This window comes from Sander vitreus, chromosome 12 (genome assembly GCF_031162955.1).
Source record: "Sander vitreus isolate 19-12246 chromosome 12, sanVit1, whole genome shotgun sequence".
NCBI classification, from domain to species: Eukaryota; Metazoa; Chordata; class Actinopteri; order Perciformes; family Percidae; genus Sander; species Sander vitreus.
Genome location: NC_135866.1, coordinates 21,891,454 through 21,911,647, shown reverse-complemented (window position 1 = coordinate 21,911,647; position 20,194 = coordinate 21,891,454). Strand labels below are relative to the sequence as shown.

General features: G+C 40.0%; 3 protein-coding genes across 3 annotated transcripts; 1 reads left to right on the top strand and 2 right to left on the bottom strand.

The window, feature by feature from the left end:
• Positions 1–454: 454 nt before the first annotated feature.
• On the bottom strand, positions 455–3,526 carry ptchd3b (patched domain containing 3b). Its single transcript, XM_078265189.1, has 4 exons — positions 2,810–3,526; positions 2,600–2,721; positions 2,375–2,520; positions 455–1,974 (listed from the first exon to the last, which is right to left on the bottom strand). Exons 1-4 carry the CDS (start codon positions 3,524–3,526, stop codon positions 455–457), a joined length of 2,505 nt encoding a protein of 834 aa, XP_078121315.1.
• A 1,121-nt stretch (positions 3,527–4,647) lies between these two features.
• On the top strand, positions 4,648–9,134 carry LOC144526874 (ras-related protein Rab-18-B-like). The gene is made up of 7 exons (XM_078264587.1): positions 4,648–4,852; positions 5,253–5,308; positions 5,438–5,499; positions 6,224–6,296; positions 6,591–6,709; positions 6,860–6,926; positions 7,630–9,134. The coding sequence occupies exons 1-7, from the start codon at positions 4,785–4,787 to the stop codon at positions 7,800–7,802; spliced, it is 618 nt and encodes a 205-aa protein (XP_078120713.1). The 5' UTR covers positions 4,648–4,784; the 3' UTR covers positions 7,803–9,134.
• A 1,359-nt stretch (positions 9,135–10,493) lies between these two features.
• Positions 10,494–18,489, bottom strand: LOC144526580 (homeobox protein Mohawk-like). Its single transcript, XM_078264134.1, has 6 exons — positions 18,260–18,489; positions 17,780–17,939; positions 17,491–17,644; positions 16,945–17,283; positions 11,383–11,416; positions 10,494–11,083 (listed from the first exon to the last, which is right to left on the bottom strand). Exons 1-6 carry the CDS (start codon positions 18,487–18,489, stop codon positions 10,768–10,770), a joined length of 1,233 nt encoding a protein of 410 aa, XP_078120260.1. The 3' UTR covers positions 10,494–10,767.
• Between the last annotated feature and the right edge of the window lie 1,705 nt (positions 18,490–20,194).

Sequence of the window (20,194 nt, the reverse complement as noted above, 5' to 3'; positions counted from 1 at the left end):
AAGGATATAGACCTCTCTTAATACATCCATGATATAGACTAAGTGAAAGGCAATAAGGCAGTAGCACAACGAGCCTCCCAATTTTTTTATGTTGTAATGGGACAGATGGCAGACGGTACATAACCAGGACTATTCTTCTTTTTTTACATAACCAGCACAGGCTTACACATCAGTCACAGCTGTCATGAGAACTCTGTTCCCCTCCCATTAGAATGGTGTTTTCTGTAGGGCCTCCCCTCTGCTGTTGAAGTTAGGGCTTAGGTTAGGTTATGGTTACACCGATGTAGCAGAGATAACAGGTTGGCTTTTCCACAAATATGTCCAAAAAATTATTTTATCTTCTGAAAAATAGCTGCAGTATCATTGTAAATTATATTTCTTTACACAAAAAGTGTGAAGAATTCAAATGTCAGTTTGCCTTTGAAATGTCATTTATAAACTGGACAACCCTACTTTAACACCACTTCCCACAGGAACCAAACAGAGTCAGAAACACTGGAATGAACACTAAGCCGTGGAGCAGCCCAAATGTAATCACAAGAAACACAATCTTAAAGAATGTCCTAAAGATGTAACTCCCAGACATGGACAGCACCGCCACTCCTAAAATAGTTGACAGTGCTCCTTGCAGTATCGGATAGCCTAGATGGGCCAATGCATTCATAGATTTCTTATTCACATCACTCTGGGAGCTGGAGACAAAAGAGTAAGAAATATGTGCTGAGAAGTCTACAGAAAAACCAATGCACATGAGCAGGTTGATCATAGAGATGGAGTCCAGGTTTACACCCCACAGCGCCATGAACCCTGTCACACCAACAATGACTGAACAAATTGCAAAGGCCACCCACAGGGAACAAAGAGGATTGGGTATCAGGATGAGTGAGACGACCAGCATCACGATCACAGCCACCAGGATGGTTTGAATGGTGTTGTCCATAATGACAGTGTACTGGTCAAAGTAGATGAAAGCAGGGTGGTACACCAGTAGCTCTACTGGACATTCCTCTGCTGTTTTCCTGAGTCCAATCATCATGTCCTTTGTTGGGACTTTGTTGAGCGTCTGAATAAAAAAGCGAGAGGCCTGAATCTTATTGTCTACAGTGAAGTTGATGTCTTGTTTGAACATGGACTTGAGTTCTAAGAAATGTCGCAGATATATTTGGAAAGCCTCTTGAGAACTTATATCGAGATTGGATGCGTTTGCATATTGTAGAAAGGAAAGAAACCAAGCTAAAGTGCCATTGACAAAGTTCAAACTCTCAAAATTTGAAATGCACGAGAGCAGAGGCCTTTGTTCATCCTCATCCCAGTATGGGAAGGGCTGCTTCACTGCTACCATCACGTTACAGCTATATTCAGAGAAGTGCTGCCTTTGATTGTTGTAGTAATCGATGATATAGGAATCATCCAAAGCCAGATTCCTGATATCAAGTCCTTCCTTTAAGATAAAACAACCATAGATGCCTACAGCCAGATAGCCTGCATAAATGACAAATACACAAGCTTTCATCAATTTGTGGGTCAGCATTGGGCCATAGAAGCGCTCAAACATGTAACTCATTGGGTCAGTTCCCTCCTTCTCTGTCATTCGATTGTAGCTCCCCCCAACACAGCATATACTAAGGACTTTTGAATTCCTGGATGGTAAGTCTTCTGGGATCTTGGCACAGGTGAACCAGTGCTTGTTCTCTGCTTCTCTCTGTCCGTTCAAAGCCATGCACGCCCCCAGGAAGGTGATGCTGTACAGATAGCAGAAGCAAATAGAAATCCCTGCGTACAGGCAGAAGGAGCGGACTGAACCAAAGGGCGAGCAGCAGCCCAGTAAAATAGCAAGCGCGTTGGTCAGGGAGGTGATGGAGATAGAGACAGCAGCATCCTTGTAGGTGTCGGCCAGCCGGGCGGGGACACTGTCTAGAACACGGGTCCTCTGCCAGCAAGAGATCATGATAAACATATCATCCAGTCCAATACCTTTAGGTTGAAAGTCAGAAGAGAAAGATATTTTAAAAATGGGAAATGGGACTGTGTAATCCCTCACTGTGCACATTATTACGTTTGGTCTTTAGATGCCCAACAGAAAATGTTTGGCCAGGGGCCCCCTAACTGCTTTATCCAGCAATGAGTATGTGACATGAAATGAAAATATACATTGTCAGAAGTCAAGAGTGTGAAACATGGACATGTCTTATGACAATACATATACAAATATTATATGACATAACAATGTATTAGAATACCATGTCATGTTAATGCTTGTTTTTTTGTTTTTTTTAGATCAACAGGAAGTAATGTTGTTTTATGACTACTTTCTAACTTTGATTCAGCCTTGGACAGTGGGACTTTATGGAGCTGAATGTTCAAAAGAACCTACCTAATATCATGAAAGGACAGGAGGCAACTGTCATGACAAAAGGTTGATCCAGCAACAACAGCACACCAAAACCGCTCAGGACTGCCAGACCTGTGGAGAGCACGCCACAGGATGCCACCCACACCTTTGTCCTCACATTATCCAACCTAAAAGAAAATCAGAAATCAAAAAATGCAATACATCCAAAAGTCATTGCATAACATGTTCAGCAGATGTTTTACCAACCTCCAACATGATACGATCGAAAATGTGATGGTAATGGCATAGGTGATGGAGAATGAATAGATGACGGAAGCTGGTGATTTTTTAAATTCCCATTGCATTGACATGGAAGTGGAGTATGACACCTAGAAAGATTATCAATACATTTAACAGAAGCCACTTAATTAAAAAACAAAAAGATGATAATTTAGAACACTGGAATGTTTTGTTTACCTGAATAGAAGTTGATATATTTGAGACCAAATTAATAAAGCTTTCTAACCAAAGGTCAGTCTTTGTTTTGTTGCCCTCATCTAAATAGTAATGGAGCTGTATGGCTTTAGCACTTTCAACTACTGAACTGTCCTCGTACAATTTCACACTCCCCAGACTTAAATATAAAGGAATACTCCTAAAATTAGAGTAATACCACGGAAAGGTCAAATTGATTGTGTCTATATTGTTGGCACTGTATTCAATAATATCTAAAATGTAATTAGAGGTGCAGGATCCCATCACCTCAGCACAAACATCCACATATTGAAATGACTGGTTGTTAAACTGCAGTACCATATTCCTAACTTTAAAGTCTAAGTCTAGGATGTCTTGGAGCGACTCCACAGTCAGAATATTCTTGTCACTTGTAGCTATGAGAGTTGCATAATTCCCATCTGTGCTCAGTCGTAAACGTGAAAACATGGAATCATTTCCTGGAAAAGTTTCTTGGATGTATTTCCTCTCCAGCTTGGCTTGTCCGTCGACAGGTGTGAACTGCTCTTCAATATCGTTTGACATTCTGTCCTCGAGAAGAAAAAATCCGTTCCCCAGACTTGCCGAGAGAATGAGGGGGATGATTAAGAACCACCAGGGATGAGATCCAATAAAATGACCCATCATTTCAAAGCAGATGCGTAGTAGTCTCTCTACGCAATCTGTGCGGATTCTGCCCATAGCTGTGAAAACGTGCTCCCTTAAAATCTGGGTTTCTGGTTGGAATTTGTTAAGCTATTTTGGGGAAATATAAAAGAGCTGCTCTTTTTCCCAGAAATTTCAACATTAGAAAGGGCTTCGAGTATTCACAACCAGCTGTATTTATTGCGCTGCAGACTCTTCTTAGCTCCTTCATGAGATGAGATTTGCATAATAACAGGGTTGGCCCACTCTGTAATGAACAGAGGCAGATGATGTTTGAGGAAAGACTCAGTCAAAGAGCCTATTGAAGAACAGTTGGTGTAGTATGGCTCACTAGTTTCATTTCAATACTTACTGTCAATGGTTTTCAATTGCCTAACCCCCAGGTAATTCCTTCTCATGGCTGAGGTAACATTAAACCTTTGGGCCCTTGAAGATTGATGGATGTTGCAAAGGCACACAACAAAGAGGTGTTATAATGTGGATCTTTATTTACTTTTTCTACCTGCCAATTGACAATCATTTTCTAACTAGACTTCCATCTAATCCCTCATCCACTTCTGCTCCAGGGTAACTGGCCAACATTAGCAAAAGAATATGTGGCTTTGTTTAAAACATATGTACAAACCATGAAGACAAAACCACATTTTGTGAAGTAATTTAGTATTTAAAAGTCAGTGGACGAAATAGAAGACACATAAAAAAGCTGTATAAGCAGTATATGTCGCAGAATTTACTTTTTTACAAATTCAGAATATATCCTCCTGACAAATAAAGTATAAATCCAGTTTTTTTATTATTGTAAAATTTGAATGCTAACATGATCATTTAACACTTTAAGACTCAATACTTTTACCTCTAAACAGTCGTATCACTTTTGACATTTTGTAAATTGTTTTGTACATTTTTCATGAAATTAAATATAATTTAATTCAAACAAAACTTTATTTAATTATATTAATGTACACGCAGTACAACTTCAGGTACAAAACTACTCAACCAGTCTACAAGAATACAACAATGACTTACCTACAAGTAACATTAATTTTTATTTTCTATTTGATTTCATTATATTTTCAGACCTCGTTAACCCCACGGATGTAGCGTCAACCATAGACAGTAAAAGGCGTCAACCTCCGTGACGTCATGCGTCCAAGGCTGGGCGGAAGTTGCGTGCCCAGCAGGCTGTCATCTGTTGTTGGAGCTGCTACAGTAGCCGCCTGATGCCCTAAAAAACTAGTGAAATTCATATATAAAAGCGTCACCAAGTGCAAGTCAAACTAGCTCCTATAGTAATATGGATGACGACGTGCTGACGACTTTGAAGCTGTTGATAATTGGCGAAAGTGGAGTCGGAAAGTCCAGGTTTGTCTCTGTTTGTAGCGAGCCTAACGTTAGCTAGCCTGTTGTGAATGTTGACATTCTTTTTGTTATGTAAGTTTATTCCCTACTGTTCAGCAGCTGTTGCTACAGCTAGCTGGTAGTGTTGTTGTCCTTTTTCTGCCAATTTGGGCCAAATACTTACTGTTGACAGTTAGGTGACATATTACGTCAACGTTACATAGGCAGCAGTAAAACTTTTCACTGGTATTTTGTTTGCTGATAAGAGATTATGCTGCTTACCTAATTGTAACCATTATAACTGTATAGCTGTTGTGTTCTTCCTGTAACTGAGAAAAATCCTTGTAGCTTGTAGTCAACTCACAAAAGCCTATTGTACTTTATGCCCTGCTTATTTCCATGTTATCTTTATTCCTCCTAACAGTCTCCTCCTGAGGTTTACAGAAGATACCTTTGACCCAGAGCAGTCAGCGACAATAGGTTTTAACTTACACACATACACAGACGTACATAAACACATATACACAGAAGTATGGAAACTGCTAAACTGCTCAAAACAGGCAATGTAAAGCCTTTTATCTTTCCTCTTTTTCTCTCATGGCTGACCAGGTGTGGATTTCAAAGTAAAGACAGTCGCAATAGATGGGAACAAAGCAAAGCTCGCCATATGGGTAAGACTGAAGTCATTAAGCCACTACAGGGTTTCTCCACAAGATGGCGACATTGCACAGCCATAACCATGGAAAGAAACAGAAAAACTGATTTAACTTCCTTTCATGAGGCACAAAGTCCTAATGTCCAATGAAAACACACCATACACAGTGAGGCCATAACCTTAGCCCAAAACACTAATCTCCCATAGACTTTATTATTTGTTTTCTTAGCAGAAATGTGCATGTGCTGGAGGATGCCAGAGGGCTCAAAATACTTTATGAGGAAGAGGACAGCACTTTGTGAACTCATATGTAACATGGGCTGAGGCAGGTACAAGGCTCATATTGCATGTAGTTTAACACAACCTAGCATTCTTTATTTTTAAATATAATAATTGCATATTTTTTTATAATGTTCTGTCTAATTGAATGAAAACAAATCAATAAAATGTACATAGAAAATAAAACCACACAACTATGTAAATTAGATGTTGCTAGCTCTACAGTGTTCTTTTTTTTGTGGTTATTTTTGAATGGTTACTACCATTTTTTTTATGGATAATTTCCTTAAGAAAATGGCTTGAGTAAAAAGTCTGTTAAAAATTCACAGACCTTGCAGACTTATCAGGAACACATGTCAAAGTCAGAGTCTATGAGTGTGGATGCTGGCTACTGTACCTTAATAGTTTGGTGTCATGGAGTCTTTTGCTTTCATTCATTTTAAGTGTCTTTACTTTTCTAGGACACAGCCGGACAGGAAAGGTTTCGCACTCTGACACCCAGCTACTACCGCGGTGCACAGGGAGTCATACTTGGTAAACAGTGATGCTTTTTTAAAAAAACAAACAAAAAAAACAAAAAAAAAACACCTGACCTAGAGACAATTTTCAGTTTCCAGTAAAAAAAAAAAAATGAATCCACTCTCCACTTTTTTGTAGCACTTTCTTTACACATGATCATGTAAGTCACTGGATAAAAACTGCAAATCAACAGCCGTCAGATAACAGCAGTGTCCTGTTAAAATTGTTATTACTAAAAGAAAGATGTTATTATACTCGTATCAAATATTTCCTCTAACTCATTTTCTCTTGTTTGCATGGTTTTGACAGTATATGACGTCACAAAGCGCGAGACTTTTACCAAGCTCGACAACTGGCTAAATGAACTGGAAACCTACACAACACGCAATGACATTGTGAAGATGCTGGTTGGGAACAAAATTGATCAGGTGAGTCTGTCACTCTTGCCAGTTTGACACATACAATACAAGTTTACCAGCCATTGGTGTTGCTTTACTTGCATGGAACATGATGTTTAATCCTTTACCATGTGTATTCCACGTAGAGAAAATTACATAGGATGTCTATTTTGTTTTCAGGACGACCATGAAGTGGACAGAAACGAGGGGCTGAAATTTGCTAGGAAACACTCTATGCTTTTTATTGGTAAGTATCCGTGTTAGAGTAAAAATCAGACATGGTCAGACATGGTCATTTAAACTAACAGAGCCATAACTTGTAAACTTACTGTATAGCCATTGCAGCTTACCATACTGTACTTAAAGATCAGAACTGTAATTGTGTAGTTGGAACAAGTCAAGACATCACTTAGTAAATCATGCATTTTACTTTGGGTTTGTTGCGTTGTTTATACTGCTTTGGCATTTCGGAGTCTCTCGCGCTGAAAGATGCGGCCACTCCAGAAGAACTGCATTATGATTAAAATCTAGCGGGCTTTCATTTATCGCATCCATGTCTACACGTGTTCCTGATTCTCATCTACAATCTGCCTCACTCTGGGAAATTACGTTAACATTTCTGTGGAGTTTCCATTTTAGAACGGCTAAATTAAGGGGTTTTGAAAAGGGTTGGGCAAGAAGTCGTTGATTTAATCCGCTGTGAGGATGTCTTCATCCCACTGGATGTCTCTGGCTTCTTAAATGAAGTCATTCCATACTTTATATGTCCTGTTTGTCAACACATGGATATTTTTAAATCTCTATTATTAGTTTTCCTATATTGTAAAAAAGAAAACTGTTTTGGATTTTACAGCAGACGTGTAGGTTTTTCTTCTTCTTAACATTTAGGAAAGTGTTCTACCAGTTTGGCTGATCTCATAAATCTTGGTAACCCTCTTTCCTTTGTACAGAGGCCAGTGCAAAGACCAAAGATGGCGTCCAGTGTGCCTTTGAGGAGCTTGTGGAGAAGATCCTCCAGACGCCGGGGCTTTGGGAGAGTGAAAACCAGGGTCAGAGGGTCCGTCTGGGGGACCATGAGCAGGGCAGTGGCAGGGCATGTGGAGGATACTGTTCCATACCCTGAAACTGAACCAAAAGAAAAAGCACCAACCTGATAGGAATGACTACGGACCAGAAACGGAGAGAAAGAAAGGGAACTGGATGAGTTTATTGTTTGGAGTAGTTCCATCAGTCGAAAGGACTTTGCTGTTTGCACACTTCCTTTTCAAACATCATCTGTCACTACTTTCTGTTTAAAACATGAATGAAAGGATCATACACAAATAGCCTCTTGCCTAAGGAAGTATAGTGTTTTAAATTGACATAACCATGCCAAGTACGTCATACGAGTACATGTCTGGTTTGAATTTAGCTTATTTGCAGCAGTAATTTTGCTGTACATTAAGGCATCAGGTTAATAGCATAGTGCCTATTACATGAACCAATTTGTAGGTTACAGTACATTGCTTGTCAAATTCTACCCAAAATAACTTATTATAATCAATACAGATGTCCCCTCAAGTTCCCTGCTTATGCTTTGTGAGCTGTAAATGTCAACTTCTATGTAGCTGCAAAGTACCAAATGTTCATATATAACACATCACTTGGATTGAGGATAGTGGTGGAAGAGCCTTGTTGTTGGAGTGGGAGTGATCGGTCATTATGCACCACAACACTGTGAAAGCTCCCAAATAACACATTTCACAATGGACCCCAGTTACTGACACCAGTTCATTCTTTTTTCTTTTTTTAGTTTGATTTCCATCAAATTCAGAGCATACAGAGGCTTTCAAATAAACAGATTTCCTGTTTTTTCTCTTTTTCCTCTTTTACATGGAAATATGTAAGACAAGTAACCATCTTTGTCTTTTAGGATTTCCTACAACCAAACCTGTCTTTGTCTTTGCATGTCTGATCTGGACCATAACTTTCACAGCTACAAGTGTAAGGTTTACAGTAATAAGACCTCGCAAAAAAATATTCTCTTTTACTCACTTGAGTTCACAGCTTTTTTTGATCTGGCAAAATGGCAAGCAGTTTGTTTTAAGCTTGTTTTCTCCCCATTTATTAAGACATTTCTGTGTGGTGCTGTGGTCCATATACTGTCCCACTGACTTATTGAAGGCATTACTCACACATCTATAGTATGAGAGCATTCCTGAGAGCTTTGTTCCTTCCTTCCTGTTTCAAGTATAGTATGGATTTGATGTATCGTTGCTATTTGTTTGAATTCCCTTTTTCTTGTTTAAAATCATGTTGATCTTGCTGTACTTTTTCCTGTTGCGTTTGCTGTGTGCCTATTATGATTTTAAATAAGCAATATGTTAAAGTAATATCTGCCTTAAAATTGAATGACGTGCTAGAGTTATGGTCCAGTAACGCTTGTATCATTTCAATAAATGACAACCTCAAGAGATGCCGTCACTCAAGACTAATTATTGTTTAATTGCCATTTGAGAAGTGCCATTACATGTCAGTGTGTAGAAGCCCATCTAATCAAAAGCAGGTTTACAGTGGAAACAGGAGTGAGTTGCTCTTTCCATAAAACTTTGTTGATGACTAGCCTGTCGTACATGCAAGACTGAAAACATTCTTTGCACAAAATGTCAAGAAACAGACCAAAACCGGGAGTGGAAAAGTCCTGTTAATCATGTTTTGTAAAAAAAAGTCCCAGAGGACTGAGTGTGATTACACTGGATTACAAGCTTATGTTTGGTGTCAGGATGTCCCCAGATGGAAGACGCTCACCACAAGTCTCTATCAGACGTTCTCCTGTGGCTTATTGTGTTCTCCATATTTCCAATAACATAAGTTTTTGGCAGTTGATTGAGGTCAGAAAATTCCTGAGCTCTCATTTGGCATTTCATGCTGTTTTAACATCAAAAACAGATGACAGTCGTATGTCTCACCTATCATAACGATGTTAGCTGTTCAGGATTTTGTTACTCAGACAGACATTCCGTTGTACTTGTGAGCAACTTACCTTATTATTTCTTTACAATACATTCACAATTTCATCAGGAACTCTTCCAAAAACATGAACCTGCATTAACTGACCTTAAGGCCTCTTGGGGGCAGTGGAAACAAGCTGACTTCACTTTTTAAGTTGGTATTCACTTTTTAAGTTGGTATAAGAAGCTGTAAGCTAGCAGAAGCCTTTTTACACATAAGGTTAGAGCCGACATGGAGCAACATTAGCATTCATTTGGAGTTGCATTTATGGTGACCTGACAAATGTAAGTGCAATATTTACTCTCATTTTAGCTCTGTTTTTTGGCTCCACTAAGCTAACTCCTAAAGGGAAACTACTTGCTCTTTAGCTTCTAAATGCTAAATGTTCACTGGCTGGTTGCTATTGCTAACATTGTATGTTGGCCGTTTGGTGCTAAAAATTCAGCATACAGTCGGTTTTCAGAGCCTTTTCTCTGAAAACAGTTACAGCTACAAAAATTTGGTCACCAACCTTTTCTGAATCCATCTTTAGCTGGATCGATGCTCCTCAGAAAAACTTTAACCAGCACTCCACTTGAAGACATGTCTCCCTGCTCATTCCACTATGCCACCCTTCTGCCTATATTAGGCTACAACCTTTAAAAAGCAATTTAAAAGTATATAATGAAACTGCGAGACCCACAATTGCACACATGAAAACTACCACTAAATACAGTTCAGTAAAACATAAGTATGCAGCTTCAGCCACTGCAAAGCAATGATTTAAAGCAAACGACTGGTCAAAAGATTTCACATCAGGTTTATTCAAATAGCTGCTGTCAAACTTTAGCATTGGATGATAATCCGGTCTCATGGAAGTTAATATAACTTACTGCAACAGATGGCAATAGATGGCAAAAGACATTAGAAACATGGCAATAACAGTAGAAAATATTCAACTGCATTAGGTTAGTTTTTCCATTTTACAATGTAAAAATTATTTAAACGTCAAAGTTTATCAGCATTACAAAATAACAGAGGATGTACAGATATTGCAAGGCACTTAAGCATCTGGTATTCCTATATGGAACGATAGACCAGATGCTTAAATTAAATGCCTATACACTGTTTGCCAGGGCCACGTTAACAGTCTGGACCTCAGAGATATGAGAGGACTTCTGGATGATGCGGTTGGTGAGAGTGGGCCCCGTGGTGCAGCTCTGCCTCAGAGCGGCGGTGGGTCCTGTGACACACATTCTGTCCATGATAGTGGTCCTCGTAACCGAGAAGGGCTCAGCTTTGGGCACTGTCACGTGGCTCTGGTCTGCTGTGCAGCTCTGCCCCTGGGCCAAGCTGGTCAGAGCAACGGCGGCGTGGATCTCCCTCCAGCCCTGATCGTCTCGTCTCTGCTGGCCTCGGCCATGCTGCTGTTGTCTGTGAATATATGAAGAAAAAAGACAACTGTAAATTAAATAGATTATTAAATACCATCTCACTCCTTTAACTAAAATCAGCCAAAGAGCAATTTTAGAAATCCAAAGCAGAAATGGTGCATTTGCTTCTCCTTTTGATATAAAGCCAGCATAATATGGCTGAATTAGAGGTGGGGGGTTCAGTTTCAAGAACAACTTCCAAGAGGGATAATGATTAGTATTACTTTTCAAGCTGATTAAAGTTGAAAAGTGCAAACATCTGTTTCGATTGCAGATTAAGCAATGAATAAATACACGTACCTGTCACATTCAGTTGAAGTATAGTCCATTGTGTCTACAAGAAAGAAGAAAAAGACTCACCTAAATATGTGAAGAATCACTTTACTTTATAGCAGTGAAATTGCAAACAGAGAATATTCAATGTTGGATTAGGCTGTAGACTGTATGTTAGTGATACATAGTATTAATGCATAAGAGTTTTAATTTGCAGCATGTGGGTATGTGTATTGATGGGTGATTGTGCATCTGCATGGGTTAAGGGTGTGTGTGTGTGTGTGTGTGTGTGTGTGTGTGTGTGTGTGTGTGTGTGTGTGTGTGTTTGTTCACATGAAGGTGCTCCCAAATGCAAGTGTTTGCATCTCTGAATATAAGTACATTTGTGTACAGTTACTACTCGTCCAGTATGTCTCAGAAAGGTTTGACTCAGTGCACCATTCTGCCAGTGCTTAGCTACTCTAGCCAAAACAAATGCAATGCGCTGTTTCTCTTGAGCTTTTGAGAAGAAAAAAAATCTGATAACTGCACTGTGTCATAGCAACTGACTCTGTGTTTTCAGGTTTCCAAAGCTCTGCTAGCACCTGTAAAGTTGTTCCAGTTCACTATGTGTTATTGCTTTCCAAAAGCTGTCCCTGCACATCTCCATCTTTTCTGACCAAGGCCTAAGCACTTGATTTAATTATACCAACAGGCAGGGGAGTGTCTCACGAATGAATACCTGAGAACCTCGCTACATCTGTGAAAGAAGGAAGGGTCTTTCTCTCTAAATGCCCTAAATTGAAACTACAATATCTCTCTGGCTATTTTAGAAGCAGGAGCATGACTTTAAAGTAGCATTATATTGCTTGCATAGTCTCTGTTTGATGTCTGCGCATTATATGTAGAACTTATTTTCCATTTCAGTTTTGGAATAATGCCTTTTTTTATTGGAGCAGATAGAATGGTCAAAACTGATTTTTCTTTAGAGAGCCATTGACAGGCAAATTAGAGGCCCACTGTGAAACACAGTCTTTGAATGCAACAGCCCAAAACATCCCCGTCTCTGATTTCTTTAGCCAGGCTGGAGCCAAGAGCAACTACTTGCCGATAGTAAATCATTTTTCTGTTTTATACTTTTTTGCTACTGAATGTCCCTGAGCATTTCTCTCTTTAGCCATAACATGCTTTGCCAATAAAGTACTTTAGTACCTCTATTGTATTTATTACCTAGAAAAAACATTGTTTTATCTCTGGTGAGTCTCACATTTATAGCAGGGATTTTACAAGGGGTAATGAAGCTCCTGACTGCTTTGTTTTTATATTACATTGTGTTTCAGTATAGTTATAATTTCATGTTAGAGCTTACTGTACATCGAACCTTATTTATTCACAAATAAGGAATAGTTCGATATTTTGGGAATTACTGTTTTACTTGCTTGCTGAGAGTTAGATGAGAAGATGAATACCACTCTCAACAAAGATGAAACCTCCGTTTTTCTCAGTTTACATGCAAACGTGCAAACGAAGTTTTCCAAAATCTCCACTCTGGCCGGAGTTTTTAGAAAGAATTGTTTTCAGAGGCGAATTCTCCGTTTGCGTGTAAACGAAGGGAAATGTCTAAGGTTTTTCAAAATAACCATGTACGTGTAAACGAGGTAACAAATACTTAAATCAGCTCATGTAGACAATGATTAATTATGAATGGGTTACATGAGACAGGATTGGTATTAATAGAAAGCTAAATTCCATATACAAAAAATGATCTATGTTTCAAACTAATTCAAATATACTTTTTCACTTTCCTGCCAAGAGTTAGAAGGGAAGATGGTTACTGGATGGTAAATAGGAAGCTAAAACCAGTAGGTAATTATCTTAGCTGATATAGCTTAGCAAGTCTGGAAGTGGTGAAAAAAGCCAGCCTGGCCTGCTATGTCTGGAGTCTCCACTGGTAACTGGTTACTCTGGTTTTTGTACAGAGCCAGGAGGCGCTTAGCTTAGCTTAGCACAAAGAGTTGAAGGAGGGGGAGACAGCTAGCCTGGCTCAAGTAATATTCTTGGTCTGTGTGAAAGTACTCATGACAAAAACAACTTTTTGAAAAAATGTATTGACATGCAAATTAATCGCACCAAAAAAACGCCTCTGGTGGGTTAAAGCCTTCAGTCCGAAGTTTAAAATATTTCTTAGTGGGGAGCTATGTGCCAGACTGTTTTATAACCGTAAACCTTTTTTTTTTTTTTTACTCTTTAGTTTTTTGACAGATTAAACAAATAACAAACATGTTATTAGTGAGCTTTATAGGTGCTGGTAGTCAAATTTTGTTACCTTTAAACAGAGACAGGCTAGCCGTTTGGCTTTCAGTGTTTGTGCTAAGCTAAGCTAACCAGCTGCTTGCTGTAGCTTGATATTAAGCGTTGTCAAAAGAGAAAGAGGAAGTGATTTGTTGCTATTTTCGGGATTCTGATCGGCTAACGTGGGCTTGAGCTTCTCGTTACACTGCTACCTACAGGTTTGGCATGCTCTTGACGGCATATACACGGGTTCGTGTAAAAACGAACACTTTTCTGAAAACTGACGGTGTGCACAATGTTATTTTTGAAAACGGATAGGGTGAATTGTCCGTTTATGACGTAGCCTGTGTGTTCTCCCACAATATCGGTTTAAATCCCTTCAGTCATCTCACGGGTGTGTCATTGGGATCCACACTGTAAAACAACTGTGTACTGAGAAAATATTGTAACATCTTATTTCCTTAATGCGGATTATGTATTCGCGAACAAGAGGCTCCCCTTGCATGCATGTTTTCATTTGAAACAAAATGGGTGGAAAATGCAGCAAGCCGTTTGTCCAGATAGGTTCTTTGCCGTTCTTCGTCTAATAAAACATGATTCTGGACACATTTATGACTCTCCAGCCTTTTTAAGGGAAATACTGAAGCCGATGCGAGTATCATATTATATGTTGTAAACATCCTCACATTCCTGTACAGAAAATAAAACAGCACTATACTATTCCATACTTTTACTGCCTGTGGAATTCAGACTGATTGTCCTTGTAAGACACTGTAGTGGCATCACTTATTAGTTCCTCATATGAGGTTTACTTTTAGCCGTCTCACGGGTGGAGTATAAACGTGTTAATGGTGTTAGTGGCTGTCATGAATCTGGCAGCTTGACTTTCCACTTCACCTCCACAGAGGAGCCATACTGGGTTACAATAAACCTTAATATGACCAGCAGGGATACATTAAAAGTTTGCACAAACAGTGCATAGTGTGTTATGACATTAAGAACCCCCCAAATACTCCAAAAGACGTATGATTTGAGTAAGCAATAACATGTTTCAAGGAATGGTGTAACATTTTGGGAAATACACATATTAGCTCTCTTCAGGCCGATTCAAGAGACCTCCGCTCGGGTTTCTAATTCGCAATAATGTGCGGCTCGCTTTACATTATCCCTTACTTAGCATAAAGACTGAAAACGGGGAAACAGCTAGCCTGGCTCTGTCCAAATGTAAAAAAAAAAAATAGCTTACTGGTCAAGTACCTCTAATGCTCACAAATTAACACGTTACCATCATTTAATATTATTTTTATCTGTACAAAATCGAAAGGAAAAAAGTTCATGACCCAATCTAAAACATAGCCCGGCACATAACCCCACGTAAGACTTACATTTTTGAACGGATAAAACAAATGAGATGTTAATTAGTGAACTTAAAATGTGCTGGTAGGTGGACTTTGTTGTTGTGTTTGGACAAAGCCAAGCTAGTTGTTTACAGCCTTTGTGCTATGCTAAGCTAACCATCTGCAGGCTGTATTTGTACAGTAAATATGAAGCTACAGCCAGCAGCCGGCTAGCTTAGCTTAGCATAAAGACTAGCGCAAGGGGAAACAGCTAGCCTGTCTCTTTCCAAAGGTTACAAAATCCAGCTACCAATAGGCTATGCTACAACCGGAACCAATTGCAAAGCAACCAGCGGAGACTCCAGGAAGTTACTGCTCCCAGCTGTGTCCAGTCTTTATGCTAAGCTACACAAAGCTAACCTGCTGCTGGCTGTAGATAGTTAACAGATCTTCTCATGGCTAACTCTTGGCAAGACAGTGAATAAACGTAATTCCCAAAATGACCAACTATTCCCTAAAATGAATGAGGTAAATGAGAATCCTTGAATTATCATTGTTCAATTGATATAAACACTAATTAAAATGTTTGTAAAATTATTCTATATTTGTTTAATAGTTTAGGTAAGACAGTACACTTGATACGATATACCATTTCACTGGTTAAATATATAGCACAAGCCTGTTAAAAAAATTATGAATTATCCCAATTATTCAAGTTACCAATCTGTCGACCAATTTGAGGTTAAAATAAGTTTCCAGGATACAGATTAAGCCTTGTCATAGACTATGAAAAAAATATCCATTAAATAACCATCTTTAGACTGGGACCAGGATGTAATGTTTGCCTGGAAATGGTTCTAAAATAATAAAAAAGGAACTTAAAGCATGCCTTGTTGAATTTTTAGAGTGAAACTGATGACATATGCTAAAGAGTAGAATTGGTTTCAAAAATCTTTTCACAACTCTTATAATGTCATGTACATTTAGATTGATTTTGAGTAGGAAAGTAACACTTGGGAGGAGCTGCCTGCCAAAGCATACATGAGTCAGGGAAGCAACACCCTCAAAGAGTGATGGGAAAATCCATATGGATATTAGTGATCTGGCTCTGCGATGTCTCACAGATGAGTGGCAGCTCTCTGACTGTCGCACTACGAGACGTCTTCAGTGCTTTACTGACAGACTGCTCCATTTCTACATTTGGCTGAGGTTCCCACTTCTCACCCTGGGAAGAATAAAGTCTCAGACATTCTGTAATTGTCCTTGAGACTGGACCGGACATTTCCACCATGGCAAGAAGCTGAAGCGGAACAAATGGCACATTCTAGTATATGGAAATGATATTTGCGGTGTGCAGCGGCAGCCAGCGTGAGCTCCGTCCAATTTTAAAATGAGGGATTTCAGCGTCTGCATGAGTCTTTATTAGTAATGTTTGTAAAGGCTTTGGCTCATGTACCTCTAGCGGATTCAGGGGTTGTCAGTATGCTGGGCTCCCTATAGGTCTGAAAGGGCACCCAGGTGTCAAACTCCCTTCCAGATTCGCTGTAACTTTATAATTGAATCTCGCAGAGCTTCTGACTTTCAGTGGAATGCCTGAGATTTATTAATGTCAGGGAGCTCTGTGGGACCATGTGGAAGTTTCTGTTCAGTCTGTTCTTATTTTACTGTACACTGTGGTGTGTTAAAAATGAACTGAGGGGAAGCAGGGTAGTTAAAATGTAATTTGACCTGACATTCAACATAAATCTGCAATTAACAAGGAAGCTGCATTAATGATTTCTGTGGACAGGGGGTGCTATCATCTCTTTTTCTCCCAATCTATCCTCTATGTTGCATTATTACATCCTTTCCCTGATTCTTTTTACACATATTCAGTGCCGATTCTGTGTTAAAGTGGCATTTTCATCTCAAGTAAGAACACTCATCTCTGCTTTAATGTGTGATATTGTCCTGCACAGTGACAAACACTGACATTTCTCACCCATGTGGTAGACAAAGTTGGCCTCTGTTTCGTAGGACGACGCCGGAGATACAACATCTCGATCACACTCGTTGGAGCTGAACGACTCGGAGTGGCTCCTCCTCTTGCGGGTCGAGGTGACGCCGTCAGCCTTTGCCACCATCATGTGCCGCAGGGTGTCGTTCAGATACCGATTCAGTAAACTGCTCTTGTACTTGGATGGAGGCGACGCGCTGTCGTCACTGTTGGCGGAGTCCGCCATGGCGAGGACGCTGCCCTGCTTCTCGAGCACGCTCTTGTGGGATGATGACCTGCCAAAGTCTGATTGGCTGATTGGAGTTTGTAAGGGACACTCTTCATCTGCAGCAATGGAAACAAAACTGTGACTTGTTTCATGTTGTACTTGTTCAAATGATTCATATGAAGATACATGATGTTACAAACTATGACAAATACAAACTGCTGTTTCAGTGGGCAAGAAGTTTCCAAATTCAGTATTTTTTCAATAATTCCATTTGTAAAAAGGAAGAGAAATGATCTTAAACACACTTTAAAATGATTCCGTACCATCTGAGTCGGTGTTATCACTGCACACGCTCAGTCTCTCAGCGTTCCCCTGGATGTATTTATTGTACAGTTTGATCCTCAGGGCCCAGCTCAGGTCCGGCTGTCTCACTGTGTTCTTCAGCCTCCGCCGGGCGTTCGCAAACCAGTTCGAAACCTGCACAGATGCACCTTGTTATAGAACAGCAATGACTTATTTTTTTAACCCACAAACCTCAAAATCAACACATCCCTGAAGTCACTTTTCCTTCATTCCACCATCCCTGCTTTCTTCCACGGGCTTGTCTCTCACCTGCACTAGCGTCATGTGTGAGCCCAGAGCCAGCAGGACCTTCTCGGTCTTGGTGGGGTAGGGGTTGTCCCGGTGTTTGTACAGCCAATGTTTCAGCGGCCGGGCCATGTCCTGCAGCACCTGTCTCTTGTGGCGAACTTTGACCCCACCCAGACGAGACCTGGAGGAATCACAAGTTGCCTCATAGATACACAAAGACCACCTACAATCCCCTCTGTTTAAACTAGGACATTTATACATGAAACAACACGATGCTAAAGTATTTCTGTCTGTAACTTCCATGTCTAAAGAACTGCAAAGAACTATTTAACTATGTATGAAAAGGCAGAAGAAAACATTTTAACATGACATAATGTCAGGTTAGAGAATTATCTTTACATTTTGCATTTTAAGATACATATTACAACTGTAATACAAAATACAACCCCCTGTTTTAAACTGTTTAGAACTATATTTCCAACTCAGACAACAAGGGCGTACCCATATCTTCTGTACTTGATAGGAGAGCTGTCGTCAGCGGTCTCCTGGCATCGCAGCAGGTCTGTGTTCTGTCCGTCTGTTAAACTGCTCTGAGGTAAGTCTACACAGTTCAGTCTGCTCCTCTCCTCTGATCTCATGTTGTCCTCAAAATGAAGCCGAGTGTCAGACTTCATCTCAGCCACTTTGTTCATTGTTAAACACAGAGAGTTTTCCTCGCTCAACAGGTGCATCAGTTGACTTCCAGATGTAAATAGAAGCAGCAGGTTCCCATCCTGGATACACTCGATGTAAAGGTAATTTAAAAAAGAAAAGAAAAAAAGGGTTCCGTCCTCGTACTTCTGTGCCCACGGGAGCAGTGACTGAGCAGACAGACGATGACAGACTCTTGTGAGAGAAAAATGTTTGAAAAGTCAGAGGATGTTGTCTGGTTTAGTTGAGCTGTGTGAGGAGAGTTCAAATAACCTGCTGCTCAGCTGCCCATTGGCTATCCTGCCGTCCAATCCCTTCTTTGGAGAGCTCTGTGAGGAAAAGCTTGCAGAGCGGCAACCTCGGTAGCACTCCAGGATAAGAAAAATACTGCACATGAATATCAGCAAATGTGGTCATCAGATTTACTAGTGAGATTTTGCCTGGTGTGACGGCAGCCTGTGCTAAGCACTCCGACACGCTCTCATATTTTCTACATGGCGTATGAATCTCTTGCGGTTTTACCAAAAATCGTGTCAGCAGATATTAATGCATGTTTTACCAGGGGATTCTGGAAATTTATGGGTGTAATTGCATGGTTGCTAATAACCAGCAAAACCACCAAACTGTGCCTCATGTTCAGCAGTGAATCCTGCTGAGCTGAAATGGATTTCAGTACAAGTTGTCTCCTAATGTAGTTAACACATGAAATTGATCCTCGCCTATATACGCCTATTTTTTTTGAGTCAGAAAGTGTGTCAGCGTGTGCGTTTGAGTGTCAGAAATGTGCATCTTTCACGCTGTCTGCAGTGTGAGCAGGGCTAATCCAACCATAATGCTCATATTTGTAAATGTTTTTTCTCCATTTTGAAGCAACAAGGACTGTAAACAATTACAAAAAGTGGGTCTGAAAGAAGCTTAGCGTCATTATTAGTGGAACTACATGACCACAAGCTGGCACTGGGCCCAGTATTCAAAGACTGTGGTTCAACTTTAGCTGTCATCCCTGTATGTTTTTCCTCTTGACATCCAAACACTCCGCTTGTTTGGATATAGCACAGCGATAATGACTTTGCCATGCACAATCATCACTAAATAATCTTTATGTAAATATGTGATAATGCGTTTTTCCTGCCTACAGCCAACTTTTGAAGGTTATCAAATCCGAACAGCACTTGTTTAACCATTATTAACCATATTAAAAGGGCTCCATAACTCTCGCCCCTGTTCATAATTCAGCAGTATTGGTGGGGAGGTTGAGTTTCAATGCTTTCAAAGCAGAAAAACACATGGACCAGAAGCATCCCCGTTAGGTGCAGTAAATTCCTTGCTCACATTCCTCAGCAGTGGCCGGAGAATGCTACATGCTATCACACACCATTTACTCCCGTCCCTCTGTGATACGTTCACCGGCTCGACTGTTGATGTTAGCTGGGAACACACCTACATTCGGCAGCCAGGAGACCTGTAAAAACACTGTGGAAGGACATATATCTCTTCTTGTTTGGGTAGTTTGTGTATGTGTGTGTGTGTGTGTGTGTGTGTCTTTTGCAGGTTCACAAACTTCAGGCCAAAAGGGCCAAACATCACTATCAAGTGTGTTCTGGAGAAATTGATTGTATTCCCAAATATCCTGAAGTATAGCTTTTGCCAAATGTAGATCTCGCATTACTTCTAACGTATCGAGTGGAATAAGAGATTGTTGATAATACTTATCAAATGCTGTTCATGCTGTTTCATGTTGCTGCT

Coding starts and splice junctions, on each gene's coding strand:
- ptchd3b (XM_078265189.1), bottom strand. CDS start 3,526: ATGGGCAGAATCCGCACAGATTGCGTAGAGAGACTACTACGCATCTGC. Junction 2,722..2,809: donor ATATATCAACTTCTATTCAG/GTAAACAAAACA, acceptor TAATCTTTCTAG/GTGTCATACTCCACTTCCAT. Junction 2,521..2,599: donor TCGATCGTATCATGTTGGAG/GTTGGTAAAACA, acceptor ATTTTCTTTTAG/GTTGGATAATGTGAGGACAA.
- LOC144526874 (XM_078264587.1), top strand. CDS start 4,785: ATGGATGACGACGTGCTGACGACTTTGAAGCTGTTGATAATTGGCGAA. Junction 6,297..6,590: donor TGCACAGGGAGTCATACTTG/GTAAACAGTGAT, acceptor TGGTTTTGACAG/TATATGACGTCACAAAGCGC. Junction 6,927..7,629: donor ACACTCTATGCTTTTTATTG/GTAAGTATCCGT, acceptor TCCTTTGTACAG/AGGCCAGTGCAAAGACCAAA.
- LOC144526580 (XM_078264134.1), bottom strand. CDS start 18,489: ATGCACCTGTTGAGCGAGGAAAACTCTCTGTGTTTAACAATGAACAAA. Junction 17,940..18,259: donor ATCAAGTACAGAAGATATGG/GTACGCCCTTGT, acceptor TGATTCCTCCAG/GTCTCGTCTGGGTGGGGTCA. Junction 17,645..17,779: donor CACACATGACGCTAGTGCAG/GTGAGAGACAAG, acceptor GCATCTGTGCAG/GTTTCGAACTGGTTTGCGAA.